The sequence below is a fragment of the Onychostruthus taczanowskii genome, unplaced genomic scaffold (assembly GCF_017590055.1).
Source record: "Onychostruthus taczanowskii isolate IOZ18803 unplaced genomic scaffold, ASM1759005v1 scaffold9, whole genome shotgun sequence".
Classification (NCBI taxonomy): Eukaryota; Metazoa; Chordata; class Aves; order Passeriformes; family Passeridae; genus Onychostruthus; species Onychostruthus taczanowskii.
The window spans coordinates 14,180,908-14,198,702 of record NW_024506993.1 but is presented as its reverse complement, the minus strand read 5'-3'; the positions used below and the strand labels follow the sequence as shown (position 1 = coordinate 14,198,702).

The 17,795-nt window shown below is 63.6% G+C and overlaps 3 protein-coding genes across 6 annotated transcripts; 2 read left to right on the top strand and 1 right to left on the bottom strand.

Moving 5' to 3' along the window:
* Positions 1-522: 522 nt before the first annotated feature.
* Positions 523-8,120, top strand: SEMA3B (semaphorin 3B). Of its 3 annotated transcripts, XM_041425655.1 has the most exons (18): positions 523-568; positions 2,155-2,282; positions 3,135-3,292; positions 3,370-3,432; positions 3,521-3,640; positions 3,715-3,808; positions 3,897-4,016; positions 4,345-4,490; positions 5,020-5,134; positions 5,406-5,475; positions 5,558-5,702; positions 5,811-6,030; positions 6,120-6,211; positions 6,385-6,426; positions 6,521-6,678; positions 6,789-6,844; positions 6,921-7,060; positions 7,163-8,120. In XM_041425655.1, exons 2-18 carry the CDS (start codon positions 2,183-2,185, stop codon positions 7,601-7,603), a joined length of 2,280 nt encoding a protein of 759 aa, XP_041281589.1. In that variant the 5' UTR covers positions 523-568; positions 2,155-2,182; the 3' UTR covers positions 7,604-8,120. The 3 variants fall into 3 exon arrangements, with proteins under 3 accessions (XP_041281589.1, XP_041281587.1, XP_041281588.1); XM_041425653.1 differs by lacking the exons at positions 523-568; positions 2,155-2,282; positions 3,135-3,292; ... (3 more) ...; positions 3,897-4,016; positions 4,345-4,490 and adding an exon at positions 4,800-4,926; XM_041425654.1 differs by lacking the exons at positions 523-568; positions 2,155-2,282; positions 3,135-3,292; ... (4 more) ...; positions 4,345-4,490; positions 5,020-5,134 and adding an exon at positions 5,213-5,328.
* A 749-nt stretch (positions 8,121-8,869) lies between these two features.
* On the bottom strand, positions 8,870-11,059 carry LOC121347278 (2'-5'-oligoadenylate synthase 1-like). Its single transcript, XM_041425827.1, has 6 exons — positions 10,792-11,059; positions 10,328-10,622; positions 10,061-10,236; positions 9,737-9,978; positions 9,518-9,653; positions 8,870-9,434 (listed from the first exon to the last, which is right to left on the bottom strand). Exons 1-6 carry the CDS (start codon positions 10,984-10,986, stop codon positions 8,931-8,933), a joined length of 1,548 nt encoding a protein of 515 aa, XP_041281761.1. The 5' UTR covers positions 10,987-11,059; the 3' UTR covers positions 8,870-8,930.
* A 2,992-nt stretch (positions 11,060-14,051) lies between these two features.
* On the top strand, positions 14,052-17,727 carry IFRD2 (interferon related developmental regulator 2). 2 transcript variants are annotated; one of them, XM_041425814.1, is made up of 12 exons: positions 14,052-14,101; positions 14,221-14,337; positions 14,430-14,514; positions 14,632-14,756; positions 14,830-14,987; positions 15,214-15,264; positions 15,584-15,753; positions 15,866-15,971; positions 16,237-16,326; positions 16,462-16,590; positions 16,665-16,760; positions 16,905-17,727. In XM_041425814.1, exons 1-12 carry the CDS (start codon positions 14,074-14,076, stop codon positions 16,983-16,985), a joined length of 1,236 nt encoding a protein of 411 aa, XP_041281748.1. In that variant the 5' UTR covers positions 14,052-14,073; the 3' UTR covers positions 16,986-17,727. The 2 variants fall into 2 exon arrangements, with proteins under 2 accessions (XP_041281748.1, XP_041281746.1); XM_041425812.1 differs by having other exon boundaries at positions 16,189-16,326.
* The last annotated feature ends 68 nt before the right edge of the window (positions 17,728-17,795 follow it).

Genomic DNA, 17,795 nt, shown 5'->3' with positions numbered 1-17,795 from the left:
CACTTGCTATTCTTGGCAGCGGCAGCTGGAAAATGGGAGGCAGCGGAGGAATTTTGTTTGCTCCGGGCTGGGCTCGGGCCAGACATCTGGGCTGCAGCTGAGCGGGGCGCGGGACCGGCTCCCCGTACCCCCGGTACGGCCCCGGCACCCCCCGGCACGGCCCCCACGCTCGGGCAAGCAAGAGCCTGTCCCGGCCAGGAGGGAGCCCCGCCACCGCTCGTGTGCTGAGCCACACGTGTGCTGAGCTTGGCATCCTCAGCTCTGCCCCGGGGGCAGCGGGTGTCATCACCGTGGGGATCCCCGTGAGTGTCACCCCGGGCCACTGGGGTGGCAGCACGGGCGTGTGCGTGTGCGAGGGGCCGTGGGTGTTCGCCTGTGTGCGTGTGTGTGTGTGCACATGTGTGAGGGTGCCGGCGTGTCTGCCCGTGAGCGTGTGTTCGCACACTCGTGTGCGCGTCCCTGTGCGCGCCCCCGGCCCCGCCCCGCCCCGCCCCGCGGGGCCGCCCCGCTCCCTCCCGGCGGACGCGGCGGGCGGGGCCGGGCCGGACCGAGCCGAGCCGGGACACAGGTGGGTGCCGAGGGCCGGGGGCCGGCAGGGTACGGGAGTGGCCAGGGAGGTCCCGGGACGGGGTCTCTGCGCTGCCGTCGGGGGGGCTGCCCGTGCTGGTACTGGGGGGCTCGCGGCGGGGTTCGTGTCCCCTCCGCCACCGGAGGGCTGGCATTGGGCTGGCACGGGGAGTTTCTCGGGCTGGATCTGCCAGGGTTGACACCGAGGGTCTGTGGTGCTGCCGCTGCTGCCCGCCCCCCGCCTGCCCCCCGTGGCAGCCGAGTCAGAGCCGCGCGGGTCCGCGCCGGGGGTCTGCCCCGGCCGCTCGGCGGGGGAGGGCAGGCGGGAGCCCCCCGTGCCCGCACGACCCTGGATGGCGGCAGCCGTCGGGGCTGCCAGAGCCCGGCGGGTCCCGCGCCTCATCCCGGCGCCTCTGTAAATGCCATTAGCGCCGACCGCCTCCGTGCCGGGACACCGGGCAGCCGAAGCCGGCACTGCGCCCAGGCAGGCCCTGCCCGCTGCCCGCTGCCTGCCCCGGGCTCAGCTCCACCGGCCAGCCTGGAGGGGGCTGCCCTGCCCGCAGGAGCCCCTTCCATGCCGTGTCTATGTGACCCTCCAGGCCAGCACCCACCAGCTCCCAGCTCCGGCAGGGCAGCAGAGCTGGAGTGATTGCACCGAGCCCCGAGGCTGTGGTGGGGCTTTGGTTATCACTGGTGTCCTGGTGAGGCCCCAGTGGCTGTGCCACGGGTGAGACCCACAGGGGCTGATGATCGGCATGGCTCAGTTTGTGCCTTGCACAAGGCACTGCAGCATGGCACTGCAGGGGGCAAGGTGGGATCTGTGTTCCGGCAGGGTGCCCTGATAACCATCACCGCCCACTCCCAAGGGGAGAGCGTGCTGCTGCCAGAGCCAGAGGAGGACTTTCCTACCTCGTGGTGGGCACCCATCAGAGTGGCAGACGTACCTGCATGGGCCCCTCTGGGTATTGTGGGCACCTGCTTAGCCAGAGCCCCCAAATCCTGCTCCAATTTCCATGTTAGTACAAGAAAGGCCAAGGACTAATGGTGGAGCTGTAGCAGTGGGGGAAACTGAGGCATGGGACCTCATGACTACCATCATGGACAGCTTGCCCCGTGCTCAGGAGTCCACTGACTGCCCAGGGTGCCCTATCTCGTTGTCACCACTTTGGTGCTTGCTCCCTCCTTGTCCCCACTCCTATAGGACCACTCTGTGCTTGCAGGCAGGAATGGGCAGAGCCCGCACACTCCTGCTGATGGGCTCAGACAGGCATGGGCAGGGCTGGATGCTGCTTGGCTGGGCTGCCTCTGTTTCCCCACGGGCAGGAGCAGGAGGGGTGTTTCTGAAGCCCATTATGTTTGGGATTAGATTAATGAGAACTTAAAAATAGGGAGGGATGTGGCTGGCTCACATCCCCTCCAACTACCAGGGCGAGCCCTGTGGGGGATCCCCTTTTGCCGTGCCTGGAGTTGCCCTGTGCTGATGCTCAGGGCTCTCCAGACACTCGGCAGCATCGGGGAGGGATCGTGGTCTGGGGGCTGTGGGGAGGGGGCTGTAACCCGAGCTGAGGTCTTGTTTCTCTGCCTCAGCCGCGGCGCCACCAGCCAGACCCCGGCCATGAGCCGCACGCTGCTCCTGCTCCTGCTCCTGCTGCGCGGCCTCGCCGCTGGCCGCCCCCCAAGCGCTGCCACCCCCCGCCTCAAGCTGTCCTTCCCTGGTGAGCATGGGACACGGGCGGGGTGGGGAGCGTGGGGTCAGGTCTGGGTGCACTGGCTCCGTGTCAGCAGCAGCCAGCATCATCCCGAGGGACGGGAGTATCCTGGGGGGCAGCACGGTGGGGTGGGCGCAAACCCCCGCACTGGCACGTCCCTAGCACTGCTGCCGCCCTCCCCGCGGGCCATCAGGTGTTGGCACTGGCTGCCACGTTCCTTACCTGATGCCAGCCCCTCCAGGGCCACCTGCCTGTCCTTGGGGCCATGCCTGTGCTCGGGATCTCGCTCCCAGCCCCAGGCACGTGCAGGCGCAGGTGCTCCTATCCCTGCGTGCAGCATGGTGGCACTCCCTGGCCACAGCTGTGCCATACCTGTTGGCAATGCTGTGCCAGCTGGAGGGCCGGTGTGTGTCCCGGCTGGCCACTCCACGGGCTCCAGCACGGCGCAGGGGGCTTTGTCCAGCGGCGGGTCTCAGCGAGAGCTCTCCTCCCAGCCTGACAAAGGGCTGTTTGTTCCCGCCACGGTGGGATTAGCTCCGCGGGGCAGGGAATGGCCCCTTCTCCCCTGCTGCCGGCTGAGCGGTGCAGAGATGGGTGCCGAGGGCATGGGAATCACTGCTGAGTGGTTTGGGGATGTCTCGGGGGACACAGGGCTGGGTGTGGGGCTGGCATGGGGATGAATGCCGGGCAGGCAAGGGCTTGGTGAACCTAGTCAAGCCAGTGGGACAGGTTTGGGGGAGGGGATGGCATGGCAGGGGGCCGTGGCCTGACCCTGGCTGCCTCGGAGCGTGTCCGGGGCAGTGGAGATGGACAGGCAGTGGCAGGGCCGGGCTGAGCAGTGCCGGTGGGTCCCGGCAGAGCTGCGGGCTCGCCATGGGCTGCGCCTCTTCTCGCTGGAGCACTCCTGCTGCTACGAGGCCCTGCTGCTGGACGAGGAGCGTGGCCGTCTCTTCGTGGGCGCCCAGAACCACCTCCTCTCCTTGGCCCTGGATGACATCAGCCAGCGGGACAGGAAGGTAACGGGGCGGGGGGAACACGCTGGCAGGGCAGTGCTGGGTGCTCCAGGCATGAGCAGCCCCTTCTCCACCCGCAGATCTACTGGCCGGCTCCCGTGGAGTGGAGGGAAGAATGCAACTGGGCCGGCAAGGACATCACTGTGAGTGATGGGGAGTATTGTGGGATGCCAGGACTGTGCCAGGGATCTCCCCCAGCACTTCCTCACCCTTCATTCCCTCCATCCCCAGGCTGAATGCATGAACTTTGTGAAGATCCTGCACCCCTACAACCGGACCCACCTGTATGCCTGTGGCACTGGTGCCTTCCACCCAGTCTGTGCCTTCATCGAGGCTGGCCAGCATGCAGAAGTGAGCCTCCCCTGGCACCACCACATCCTCCAGCTGCTGCCACCTGCCCACCTCCCATCCTTACCCCTCTCCAGGAGCCTGTTTTCAAGCTGGACCCCCACCACACTGAGGATGGCAAGGGGAAGAGCCCGTATGACCCCCGGCATACAGCCGCCTCTGTCCTTGTGGGTAAGGGCATTCTGAGCCTGGTGCTGGGTGCAGCGTGGCACAGGGGTGCCAGGGGGGCCCCTATAACACTTCCCTCGGTGCCTGCCAGGCGAGGAGCTCTACTCTGGGGTGGCCACCGATCTGATGGGCCGTGACTTTACCATCTTCCGCAGCCTGGGCCGACGTCCCTCCATCCGCACGGAGCAGCACGACTCTCGCTGGCTCAACGGTCAGTGCTGGGGACTGGGAGGGTGGGGAGCAGGGGGCACCACTGGCACCCTGGCACAGCAGTGCTGCTGCCTAGAAGGCATCAGGGCAATGACTCCTTCAGGCTCAGGTGTACACTGTCCTTCGCTGCCTCCAGAGGGTGATTTCAGGGGTTCATGTGTAGCCTCCAGACCCCCAGTGTCTGGTGGAGTCCCATCCTCACCCTGCCTCTGCTCTGCAGCTGGGCAGGGTTGGTTCTGCACCCTCCCCTGGGACCCCAACAGGTACTCCAGGGTCCCTGGGGAGCAGAACTAGTGGAGTCATTGGAAGCACCACCCCTCTGTCCCCAGAGCCCAAGTTCGTGGCCGTTTTTTGGGTGCCAGAGAGCGAGGACCCCGACGACGACAAGATCTACTTCTTCTTCCGTGAGACGGCGGTGGAACGGCAGCAGGGGCTGGGCAAGACCAGCTTCGCCCGCATCGGCCAAATCTGCCGGGTGAGAGCACCCACAGGCAGGTGGCCTGGGGGCCAGGGTGCCCAGGGGTGCCACCTGCTGCTGCTGACACCGGTGTCCTCCTTTCCCTGGCAGAACGACATGGGTGGGCAGCGCAGCTTCGTGTGTCGCCTCCAGACCCCCAGTCTGGAGGCGACATCCTCACGATGCCTCTGCTCTGCAGCTGGGCAGGGTTGGTTCTGCACCCTCCCCTGGGACCCCAACAGGTACTCCAGGGTCCCTGGGGAGCAGAACTAGTGGAGTCATTGGAAGCACCACCCCTCTGTCCCCAGAGCCCAAGTTCGTGGCCGTTTTTTGGGTGCCAGAGAGCGAGGACCCCGACGACGACAAGATCTACTTCTTCTTCCGTGAGACGGCGGTGGAACGGCAGCAGGGGCTGGGCAAGACCAGCTTCGCCCGCATCGGCCAAATCTGCCGGGTGAGAGCACCCACAGGCAGGTGGCCTGGGGGCCAGGGTGCCCAGGGGTGCCACCTGCTGCTGCTGACACCAGTGTCCTCCTTTCCCTGGCAGAACGACATGGGCGGGCAGCGCAGCCTGGTGAACAAGTGGACGACATTCCTGAAGGCTCGGCTGGTGTGCGCCGTGCCAGGACCTGACGGGGCAGACACCCATTTTGATGAGCTCCGTGAGTAAACGGGGATGTGACCCCACCAGTGCGGTGCCACCTGCTGCTGCTGACACCGGTGTCCTCCTTTCCCTGGCAGAACGACATGGGTGGGCAGCGCAGCCTGGTGAACAAGTGGACGACATTCCTGAAGGCTCGGCTGGTGTGCGCCGTGCCAGGACCTGACGGGGCAGACACCCACTTTGATGAGCTTCGTGAGTAAATGGGGATGTGACCCCACCAGTGTAGCTGTGGGCAACACTGGCAGCGCTGATGCCTTCCCTGCTTGCAGGGGATGTTTTCCTGTTGCAGACAAGAGACAAGCGCAACCCTCTGATCTACGCCATCTTCTCCACCTCCAGGTCAAGCCCCCTCCCCAGGACCCTGCACATACCCAGTGGTGCCCCCCTTGCCCCCTGACATCTTTCCCCTCTCTCTCACCAGCTCTGTTTTCCAAGGCTCAGCTGTCTGTGTCTACACCATGGCTGACATCCGCCGGGCTTTCCTGGGCCCCTTTGCACACAAGGAAGGTCCCAACTACCAGTGGGTGTCATACCAGGGCCGTGTGCCGTACCCCCGCCCAGGCATGGTAAGTGGTGTAGGGGTGTCCCAGCTGGTGCCCCCAGTGGGATGCCACTACGTGGGGTGGGGACAGTGGGGTGTGAGACCCTGCTTAGCCTGTGCTGTCTCCCTGCAGTGCCCCAGCAAAACCTTCGGCACCTTCGGCTCCACCAAGGACTTTCCAGACGAGGTGATCCAGTTTGCCCGTCACCACCCACTGATGTATAACCCTGTCTTGCCCCATGGCCAGCGCCCTCTCTTTCTGCAAGCCACTGTGCCCTACACTTTCACCCGCATAGCTGTGGACCGTGTCACCGCTGCTGATGGCCACTACGACGTCCTCTTCATTGGCACAGGCATGTAGTGACCCTAGGAATGGGGCAGTGAGGGAGAGCGGGGAGATGCTGGGGCTGGGACCCGTGGCCTCACCCCTCCCTGCCTGCAGATGTGGGCACAGTGCTTAAGGTGGTCTCAGTGCCCAAGGAGAGCTGGCACCGAATGGAGCCGCTGCTGCTGGAGGAGCTGCAGGTCTTCCAGGTGAGGGTCAGGGTTCCCCATCCCACCAGTCAGACTTCCCCACAGCATCCCCATGTGCTGTCCGTGCTCTGGGTTGTGCCAGGGCACTGCAGCTGCCAGGATGTGGGAGCCAGGGTGCTGCATCCCTAGGTTGCCCCATGCACCCTTAACTCCTGCCCATGCTCTGCCCACAGGATGCCTCCCCCATCATCAGCCTTCAGCTCTCCTCCAAGCGGGTAAGGGGGGACCCCTGTGCATTCCCAGGTCCACCATGGCTCTGCCTAGCCCTATGCCACAGCAGGGGGGTGCTCAGCTCTGCTCTTCCCCCAGCATCAGCTCTACGCTGGCTCAACCACAGCGCTGGCCCAGCTGCCCCTGCACCGCTGCGGTGCCTATGGCAAAGCCTGTGCCGAGTGCTGCCTGGCCCGGGACCCGTATTGCGCCTGGGATGGCAACACCTGCACCCGCTACGTGCCCAACACCAAGAGGTAGGTGCCACGGCGGGGTGCAGTGCGGGGCGGCCAGCCTGCCCCGAGGCCACGGTGAGGAGCGCAGGTCACGCCGCTGCAGCCCCTGCTCCTCCCTCGCCTTCCCACAGGCGTTTCCGCCGGCAGGACGTCCGCAACGGAGACCCCAACGTGCTGTGCTCTGAAGGTGAGCTGGGAGCCAGCCGGGCTCTGGGGCTACCCTGCCGTGCTGGGGGGCTGACAGCCAGGCTGTGTCCCTGCAGATCCCAGGCGGGACACCGTGCCCCAGAAGCAGCTCTATGGGGTGGAGGGAAGCACCGTCTTTCTGGAGTGCATCCCCAAATCCCTGCAAGCCCGCATCCTCTGGACATACCAGCGCACCCTGAATGATCCCCAGCGAGAGGTAGGCTCTCCTGGCCGGGTACCGCCGGTGGGGCTGTGCCGTGCCGTGCCGTGCCGTGCCGTGCCGTGCCGAGCTGACCGCCCATCCCCACGGGTACTGCAGGTGCAGATGGACGAGCGGGTGGTGCGGACGGAGAGGGGTGTCCTGCTGCGCAGCGTGCAGCGCTCCGACGCCGGCCTCTACCTCTGCCACGCCACCGAGCACGGCTTCACCCAGCCCCTGCTGCGGCTCTCCCTGGAGGTGATCGGCGCCTGGCAGGCCACGGGCGTGGCATCTGCCGGAGAGCCCCAGCTCGCCGCCGGGATCCCCGGCCGCAAGGTCTGGTACCGGGACTTCCTCCAGCTGGTGGAGCGCCCACCGCTGGGAGCCACGGACAAGGTCTGCCAGAGGCTGTGGAGCCGGGGCAGACCCCCGCCACCGCCCCGCGCTCCCGCCGGGCCCCCCGGCCGCGGGCAGGGCGAGGAGCCGCGCAGAGCCCGCCGCCGGCGCACCCACGAGGGGCCGCGGGCCGAGCGGGGTCCCCGCAGCGCATCCCCCTGGTGACCCGGGGGTCGGCCCCGGGCGCCGGGCTCTGCCTAGGAGCGGGGCCGCAGGTGGGGCACAGCCTCGGCCGCCCTGCCCGCAGCGCTGCGCGGGCGGTGGCGGGGGGCTGCGGCTCCGGGGCCGAGGAGGGCAGCCGGGCTGAGCAGCCTCCCGAGGGGCTGCCGACTGCCCTTGCCACCGGCTCCAGCACCGGTGGGGACCCAGCCGGCTGCCGGCGTCGCAGAGTCACCGAAATATTTATTAACGACTGTTACTATGAATGTAAACCTGCGGGGCCAGGCGGTGCCCCCCCCCAGCATGGCACTGCGGGAGGACGGCACAGCAGGGTCACGCTCCGGTCCCAAAAGGGCTACAGGCAGCAGTGGGAGCACGGTACAGCAGGGCAGGCACTGGTGGGACGCAGGAGGAGGGGGGCATAAAGGGGAGATGTTGGGGAGGCATAAAGGTGGCACCCACCGCTCTGGGTGTGGAACAGTGGCACAGGGGACCTTGTACTAATTGAGCACAATAAAGCAGATTCAGCCGCCCAGGGTCCCGTGTCTGACCCAGAGCCCCAGGAAGCGCGCGGGGGCAGCCCGGCGCCCCACAGCACGGACACACTCTGGCACCCAACAGGAGGGGTGGGATGCTCGCCAGCTCTGGAGGGCTGAGGGGAGACAAGACCTGCAGGGACACTGCAAGGTTGATGGGTTTCTCCCAGACTTCCAGGTCCCCGTGCTTTCAGCTCTACTCTGATTTCTGGAAGATGAAAACCAAACTTCCTCGGTGCCAGCAGGCAGCAATTAAGGCAGTGACCGCGGGTGACCTCGGAGTCTGCTGCCTCCTGCTGTCTGCACTGGCATCAGGACCCCTGGTGGCACTGGCCACATCCCACGGCCTGTGGTGACACCATGCTACCAGCACAAACCATGTCCCAGCACTGGCTGCACCCCAGCCTGGACACTTGAGCTCCCAGCATGAGCACAGGCAGGCATTGGTGCAGGCAGGAGCAGGGAGATAAAGGAGCTGGTTTTTTCTCCTGAGGTCCAGCTGGCAGCAGATTGGCATCCTTGACCCCACCAAGCACCCTGGGGTCAGGGAGCACTGCTTTATTGCACCTCTGTGTCCCTGTGCCATCCCAGCAGCTTGTGGCATTGAGGCCCCCCCTCATCCGGAATGGTTGGTGACCCCAACCTCTTTGACTACCCCATGCGACACCTGTCACTGTCCCCAACAGAGCAAGAAGCACAAGGATCTACTAATTATTTATTTCCAGCATGACAGGAGGGTACACAGGGGCATGGGCTGGTGCTGAGGGCAATGCTCAGGTGGACAAGCGGGCAGGGAGCTAGGGGAGCTGGGGGCCTGCACCCCCCCGGAGCCGCAGGAGCATGTAGATTGTGCCCATGGGCCTGACGTTGTAGTGTGCCAGTGTGTACTGGTCCTGCAGCTCCTTGGACTCATAGGTCAGGCGCTGCTCATTGGCAGAGGGCCCTTGCCGGGCCTGGATCCGCTCCTTCAGCTGCCGGACGGTGTCGGTGGGCAGCACCGTGTAGGTCGTGGTCCGATTCTTATCATCCCTGACCAAGACGTCCATCTGCTGGGGCTCAGTCTGCAGCAGCACCAGCGTGGTGTTGTAGAAGATGCCGTGCGTGGCCAGGGTATCGCAGTCCTGTAGGATGATGGTGTTCCTGCCCGGCTCCTGCTGTGCCAGGCGCTGTCTGTATGGCGAGATGTCCCAGTTCTGGTGGATCACCTCCTTCAGCGCCCTGATGGTGGTGTAGGGGCTGACACGCTGTGTCAGTCTGGTGCCTGACAGCTGCCTCACCTCAATGGTCACGGGCCGGGCTGGCTGCAGGGACAGGAGAGCGGGTGGGCAAAGACAGCAGGGACAGGGGTGGGGAACATGATGCTCACAGGCTGAAGCAGCCTTACCTGCACACCCCAGGGCTGGACGTTTGCAAGGCAGGGCAGCGAGCGGCAGCAGCTGGCAGCTGCCTGTGCCATCAAGTCCCAGTTCTTGTCTTGGCCCAGGATCCCCGTGGGGTCAGCAGCGTCCAGGATGACAGGGCTGCAAACACAGTGAGCATTGCTGTCAGCCCTGGGCAGTACCACGGGGCCAGCAGGCACAATCCTACTGGGCGTGGTCCTCACCGGGGACTGCACAGCAAGCCCTTGACGTGGGCACCAATCTCTCTGTGCTGGAGCGAGTAGTACTTCTCCCAGTAGATGCAGATGTCCCGGTGCCGGCCCAGCAGTTCCAGCACTGTGCGGAAGCCCTGAGCCATGTCAAAGTTGCAGGAGGAGCCCGTGCCCTCCTCCCAGGCATAGATGGTCAGCAGCTCCAGGGCATACTTAGGGGGCAGGTGAGCATTGGGGTACTCTGGATTCAGCATCTGGGGAGAAGACACGGATGGAGGTGAGAGCTGGCTGGGATGGGTGTCTATTGGGAACTGGGAAAGCTGGGCAGCCCCTCACCTCCTTGTACCAGTACTTGACCAGGCGCAGGAGGTCCTTCAGCTTGGCAGGGCAGCGCTTCACAAACTTCTTCTGCAGCTCAGTGAAGCAGGGGGAAAACTCCCCGGGGTGGCTGCAGGCATGCAGGAGCCTCACATACACTTCTGGGTTTGGGGGGGCATCCTGGGTCACCTGCCCTGTGGGGCGAGAAGGAGGGTGAGAAGGAGGGTAAGAGCCATCCCAGCTCTGACACCATTGCCTGTCCCTGTGCCAGCCTGCAGCCCTTACCCAAAGCATCATAGGCAGGCAGGATGTCCACATCAATGGACTCTCTAGTCTCCCTGGAGGACAGAGTAAGGCTGAGGGAGCGCGGCGTGCTGTCAGGACCTTTGTACCTGGGCTCACCAATGTGCACATCGAACTGCAGGCTCTCCCTGCAGTCCTGCAGCCTCATCATGATCGAATCCAGGATATCCTTTCTGTTGTTCTTCTGGTCCTGGTAGCTGGGTAAGCAGGTGAGGAAGAGCACCACATCAGCATCAGAGTTGTTCTTCAGAGCTGTGCCCTTTCCTGCTGATCCACCCTGCAGAGAGAGACCCTGCCTGCTCAGCACCACTGCCAGCACCAGGATCGGCTGCCACCACTCCTGGAGCTGTCAAGGGAAACTGAGGCAGGGCAGGAACTGGAGCATGGGACAGTGGGAACCGTGGCAGCAGGGGTGGCAGCTGGCCCCCAAGCCGGGCAGCACTCACCTTGACGGTCTTTAGGACATGGATATTATCCTCAAAGCACTTCCTCTTCAGGAATTCACAGATTTGCCACACTGTCTCCTTCACCTGCATGGTGAAAGCTGTGCTGGGCTGCAGGGTTTTGGCAATCCAGCCATCCAGCTCCTTGGTGGTTACTGATCTCAGTCCGTTCGTGAATGCCACCAGGTCCATATCCATGCTGACAGGTGTATCGCTCCCTTTGCTTTCTTCTCACTTGCTGCCTCCTGCGCCTACTCCTGCCCGCAGCACTCCACCCCCGACGGGCTGCCTCTCTCTGCAGCAGCTTTTAAACCTTCCCGGGCCACCGCCCCGATGCGTCACCGCTGGGAACTTAAGGTGGCCCCAGGCCGTTTCCACGGGATGCTCCGGGTGTCTCCGTGCCACCACTGCGGGGGCTGGGAGGGGGCAGGAGCGGCTGGATGTCACCCTGACATGCAGCTCGGGTGGCGGTGGCGGTGGCAGCTCCTGCAGGCTGGCTCCGGGGTGCTGTGGGACCTCGTAGCCCCGGTGCCTTCGGTGACACAGGGTGTCCCCCGAAAGGCAGAGCCCCACGGCAGGCACCAGTCCCCCGCTGGGGGCTCAAGTGTCCGGGCTGGGGCTCAGCCAGTGCTGGGACACGGCTCACGCTGTGCCGTGGGGTCAGCAGGGGCAATGGATGTGGCCAGCGCCACCAGCTACCTTGGTGTCGCCACGGGCAATGGAATGAGGCTGTCACCAGCGTCAGCAGGTGCCCTGGCATCGCTGTAGGCAATGAGATGCAGACGTGGCCAGTTTCACCGAGGTGCCAACAGCGTCAGTGGGACACGGCTGATGCCAGCACCCCAGGGAGGCTGGTGCCATCCCTTGCAGTGGCATGCGGCCGGTGCAGCATCGCCAGAGCCCCCGGTGCCCCTCGGTCCGGGCGCAGGAGGGGGCAGGCAGTGCGCCTCGGGTGTTTGTTTGCAGTACCCGTAGGGTGTTTGCAGCCCGTGCTGCCTTAAGCTGGGAGATTGGGAGTTTCGGTTTCTGTTCCCGATGCAATTTCAGTTTCTGGCTCTGCCGAGCTGGAAACGAAAGTGCGAAGGAGCCCGCCTGGCCCAGATAAAGCGGGAAGAGCCCAATGACAGAAACTCACACCCGGGAACTCGGCCAGGGTCGGGCAGGGCCAGGCGGATGGGCGGGGGCGGTAGGCAGAGGGGAGTGTGCTCCTGGGAGCAGGGGCTGGCAGGAATGGGAATTGGGGCAGGATGGGGAATAGGGGCAGGGAGTCAGGCCGTGGGCAGGGGACAGGCAGAGGCTGGGGAGAGGGAGAGAGGGAGGGAGGGAGGGGAAGGGATAGGGACAAGGAGGGGGAAGGGAAAGGTCAGCAGCAGGGGCAGGGATGTGAATAAGAGGAAGATAGGGTCCATTTGGGGTCAAGGACGGGGGTACAGATAGAACAGAGTAGAGATGGACAGGGCTACAGGGATACAGTCAGGAGCAGGGACAAGGACAGAAGTAGAGATATTGGATATTAGGAAAAAGGTTTTTTTACGGAAAGAGTGATAAAGTACTGGGGAGGTGTCACCACCCCTGGGTGTGTTTTAATAAAGACTGGGGCTGGGTTGGACTCGATGATCTTAAAGGTCTCTTCCAACCCAGGGTTTCTGTGATTTTGTGATTGGCAGCAGCAGCAGCAATTTAATAAAGACTGGGGCTGGGTTGGACTCGATGATCTTAAAGGTCTCTTCCAACCCAGGGATTCTGTGATGTTGTGATTGGCAGCAGCAGCACATGGCCAGGGATGCAGGCAGGAGCAGGGATAGCTGTCCCCTGAGTATTGGGTGACAACAAGGCAGGAATACAGGCAGGGACAGGAATACTAGGAGGAGAGGCAGGGAGAGGACCAGCACTGGGGACAGGGTTACAGGCAGGGGCAGAGCTGTGGGCAGGGGCAGGTGTCATGCACATGTCACACCTGAGGAGCAAGGCCAGGACACCAAGATGAGCATGACAAGAGACATTCTTTATTGACACCCAGGGGTTGTCCAGCCAAACTGAGGCACCCCGCATGTGGTTCACATGTGGGTCTTGCACCATTCAAATGTTGGGGTACAACAAGGCTCCACAAAAAAAAAGGGACAAGCTCCCTGTTGTCCCCATGGCTTTGTAAGGCCAGTGCAATTGTGTGCCTTTGGCATCCTTCCTTCCTCATTCTGGAGTCAGTCTCACTACGTCGGGGGGTATTTATCTGTCAGGCCCCAGGAGGTGTTGGAGGGCCCAGGCTGTGGGCCTTATCTGCCTGCCCACACAACCACAGCTATGCAGTGTACAGCATAACAGGGGGTATATGGATCTCAGTAAAGGCCAAACCATTTCATACTAGAAAGACTAATTGGTACTTTACTCAGGGAATGAGATTTTCCTAATGAGATGCAGGCAAGGCAGGGACAGAAGAAGGGACACAGGCAGCGATAGTGAGTGGCCAGGGATGAAGATAGAGCCAGGACAGAGACAGGGGCAGAGATGTGCAGAAAATCATGTAAGGAGAAGCCAAGTGTCCATAAAGGAGACAGAGGAGTCCTGCGACTTTATTCGAATAAAGGGAGAGACTCCACTGGGCCATATCCCCACGGACTTTCTCTCCCAACATTCAGACGATGCAGCCTCCTTTCATCCTAACTCCTGGCTGCATGTTGCCCTTTTCCTTTCCCCATTGGCTGAGGTCTGGGAAGGTACAGCCTTCCCGAGCCGCCTACCACATGTTCCACCCTTAAGCCTGTCATTTGCCCCTGAAGTTCAGAAGTTCAGGCTGAGCTCTGCAATAGACTGTGCTGACCCATTTGTCTATTGCCCTAAAGTTCAGGAATTCAAGCTGTAGTCAAGCTGTCTGGGTTCTGCACCAAACCTGTGTGGCCTGAGGCCAGTAGAGACACTAAGACCCATTTCAAAGACATGAACACCCATTTCTCCTAAAGACCCTCACCCACTGAATTGTTTGTAAATAAATCAGTAGGCATATTTCCTATCAAGAACCAGGGACGAAGATAGCGTCAGGACAGGGAGAGGGGCAGCGATACGGGCAGGGTTACTGAGGGAGCAGGGATGAACATAGCGCCTGGACAGGGAGAAGGGCAGGGAGAGGGTCAGAGCAAGGGGCAGGGAGGCGAGTAGGGACAGGGACAGGGACAGGGACAGGACCGCGGGCTCGGGCAGGTCTCTCGGCGCATGCGCAGATGGCGGGAGGCGGGCCGGGGGCGGGGCTCTCATGGCGGGGGCGGGGCGCGGGGTCCGCGCGCGCCGGCCATGCCGCGCTCCCGCCGCGCCGCGCCCCGTGAGTTGGGGGGGCCCGGGCGAGGGGACCGGGGGGTCGGGACCGCGTGTGACATGGCCGGGCTGGCAGCGCCGGGCTGGCAGCGCCGGGCTCACACGAGTCTGCTCCGAACCCCGCAGGCGGCACCGGCAGCGCCCGGGCCAGCTCGCCCGGCAGCGAGGAGGAGGCCGGCAGCGAGGTGCTGAGCCACTGCAGCAGTGCCAGCGAGAGCGCCAGCCCCGCTGACGAGGGACCAGGTGAGCCACGCGGACCCCACGGTGACCCCCACGTGGGTCGCGGTGTGCCCCGCCCTCGGGCTTCCCGGCTTCACGTGGTGCCGCCCGGGCAGGGAGCGAGGCGGCGAATGAGCCAGGCCAGGAGGAGGAGGTAGAGGACAGGCTGAAAGAGCACATGGACACCCTCCTGGACAAGAGGTGAGCAGCGGCTGTCACCCCGCGGGCGCTCCGGGCACGCTGCCAGCGCTGCCGGCCGGGGCAGGACGTGCCCCGTGCCGGGTACCCCAGCCCGTGACGTGCCGCGGTGTCTCGCAGCGCCAAGGCGCGGCAGGCGGCACTGCAGGGCCTGCGCCTGGCCCTGTCCTCCAAAACCCTGCCCGAGTTCCTGCTGGAGCGCCGCCTCACGCTCACCGACTCCCTGGAGAAGTGCCTCAAGAAAGGTCGGGGGCGGGCGGGCGGGGGGCGGCGGGGCCGGTGACCCGTGTCTGAGGGAGTCTCTCGTGCTGCCCACAGGTAAAGGGGAAGAACAGGCGCTGGCGGGCACCGTGCTCACCCTCCTCTGCCTCCAGATGGGCTCTGGCCCGGAGGGAGAAGAGGTGTTCCGCAGCCTGAAGCCCCTGCTCGTCAGCGTCCTGACGGACAGCACGGCCAGCCCCAGCGCCCGGCAGAGCGTAAGGCCCGGTCCCTTTCCTCCTGGGGACGCCTCCGTGGTGGGGAGAGCCCAGGCAATGCCTTTGGGTGCCCCTGCAGTCACGAGAGGGTGACAGGATTGGGTGCTATGGAGTGCACTGTGGCAAAGCAGGGGCACCCCGACCCGGCTGCCCCTTGGCTGGGTGCTGGATCAGGCCTGGCATGATCCACCTGGCCTGATCGTGTTTCCCTAACTTCTCTTGCCAGTGTGCCACAGCCCTGGGCATGTGCTGCTACATTGCTGCTGCTGACCTCGAGGTAACTGTGCCTGGGTGTCGTCTGTACCCCTGCAAGAGGGCACCCAGGGGCTGCCATGACATCTGCCCTCAGCCCACAGTGCCAGACCAGCCTGGAGCTGAGCTGGAGTAGGGGTACGGGGACATGAGTGACAGCCCAGCCCCCTTCCCTGGGCAGCCTGGAGCTGAGCTGGGGGCAGCCAGCAGATGGGGTGTTGTGGGTGGAATAGCCTCTCCTGGCACCCCTTGGTATGGTGGGTCCCCTTTGGTCCCCAGTGCACAGCTCAGTGTGGCTTCTCCACAGCAGCTGTGGTCTGACAGGCAAAGTTTTTCTCCTCCAGGACCTGGTTTCATGTCTGTCCTGCTTGGAGGGCATCTTCAGCCCCGCCAACACAGGTGAAGGGGGCTCAGCACCTGCCCAGCATGGGCCTCTGCACTGCAGCGCGCTCCAGTCATGGTCCCTGCTCCTCACCATCTGCCCCCCCTCCCACCTCAGGAGCATTTTGGAAAAGTGAGTGGGATGTGAAGTGAGTGGAGGCTGGTGTGGGGCAGTCAGCAGTGGAGCATGGAGCCCTTGGGGCAGTGCTTGGTCTCTCTGACTGCCTCTTGCCTCCGTGTCCCAGTCGCTGGCTGCAGCTGCCCCCACTGCTGACCAGCAGCAGCGTTGCCCTGCGCATCCTGGCCGGGGAAACCATAGCGCTGCTCTTTGAGCTGGCCCAGGACCTGGAGGTAAGGCATGGGCTGTGGCAGTGGGAGCAGTGGGTGGCACTAAGCAGGCAGCAGGGAGGGAGCTGCTGTGACACCCTGACATGCCCCTGCCAAGCTGGAATTGACCAGCAGGCACCCAGGCAGAGGGGCTAGCCCCAGTGATCCCCCAGCCCTGTCCTGGCCATGGCAGTGGGCAGTGCCTGGAGCTCATCCCTCTCAATCCCCTGCTTTTTGGCAGGAGGACTTGTGCCAGCAAGATACAGAATTCCTGTGTACCCAACTCAAGGTCCTGGCTACTGAGAGCAACAAGTACCGAGCCAAGACAGACCGACGGAGGCAGCGATCCATCTTCCGGGACATCCTGCGTTTCATTGAGGTACCGTGGCCTGGTGCTGCCCTGCCCTGCCACTGCGTGGCTGCTTCCCAGCTGCATGATGATTCCTCTCTGGAGAGCCAGGGGACACACAGGGCTGGTGCCCAGGTTGTTGCTGATGCCCCTCTCTCTGCTCAGAGTGGGGAGTACCAGGAGGAGACCATCCGATTTGGCCTGGAGTGCATGTACCTGGACAGCTGGGCACGCCAGCGCACCTACCAAGCCTTTAAGGAGGTGCTGGGCTCCGGCATCCACCACCACCTCCAGGTATGGGCTGGGCAGATGCACCAGGGAGTGCTGGGCTGGTGCTGGTGGGTGTTGACAGACCCCTGCTTTCACAGAACAATGAGCTGCTACGGGAGATCTTCGGCCTCGGGCCCCCCTTGGTGCTGGATGCGGCTGCCCTGAAAGCCAGCAAGGTCTCCCGCTTCGAGAAGGTGGTGCCACCTCCCAGATTTGTGCCCACAGTCCCCTCCTCTGCCACCTGGGGCTCCAGCTGAGTGCTTGAGTGTGGTGGGTGCTGTGGGGAGGTGGGCAGAGGGGCACCCCAAACCCTAATCTCTCCTTTCCTCTCCTTCCAGCACCTCTACAACTCAGCTGCCTTCAAAGCGCGCACGAAAGCCCGGAGCCGCGTGCGGGACAAGCGGGCGGATGTGCTGTGATGGGCAGAGGGGGCAGAGCCCCCAGCCCACCTGGACTGCAGACCCAGCACTGTGAGGGGCAGGTGCCCCCAGCCCTCGGGCTTTTATTCATGTACAGCAGAGTATTTAATACCTGGAGCTACCCCAAGGGGGGGCTGCCCCCTCTTTTATTTTTTTAACCAAAAAATAGGAAGCATAAAAGAAGAGCAGGGGGAGGTGGTGGCGTGCTGCCGTGTGCCTGCTCTGTGGCTGCGGATCCATGTGACACAGTGGGGCGTGGGGGTCTCACTCAGGCTCTTGCAGCCACTTTTGGTGGCAGGGCTCGTGTACACCGTCCCCAGTCCTGCAGGAGCACCAGGGTGGCCTGGCACAGCCTGAAGGGTGGGTGGGAGGGCAGAGCTGTGCAGGGCTGCAGAGCAGCTGGCCCTGGTGTCAGTGCCTGTGGCAGGAGCGTTCTCCCCCTCCTGCCATGCTGGGTACAGCCCCTGCCTCTCCAGCCAGCCTGGCGTCAGCGATGGTGGCAGAGCACTGTGGAGTGGGAAGCTCTGCCCAGTCCTGCCAGCTGCCCACTCTTAATCCTTTTCCAGCCAAACGCTTTATATGAAATAGTAATCTTGTGGGAAATTAATTACAGGGGGGGCACTGCCCAGGCGGGCATGGGGCCATGCCAGTTGGCAGTGCCTGCCACCCTGGGAATGTATCTATCATGGTGATTTTTCTAAGACTTTGATTGTAAGAGGTAATTAAAAGGCTAAATAAAGTATGCCTTCTGCCTTGTAAAGAGGAAGGGCTGTCACTGGGGTGGATGGAGGTCCTTACAGCCCAGTTTCT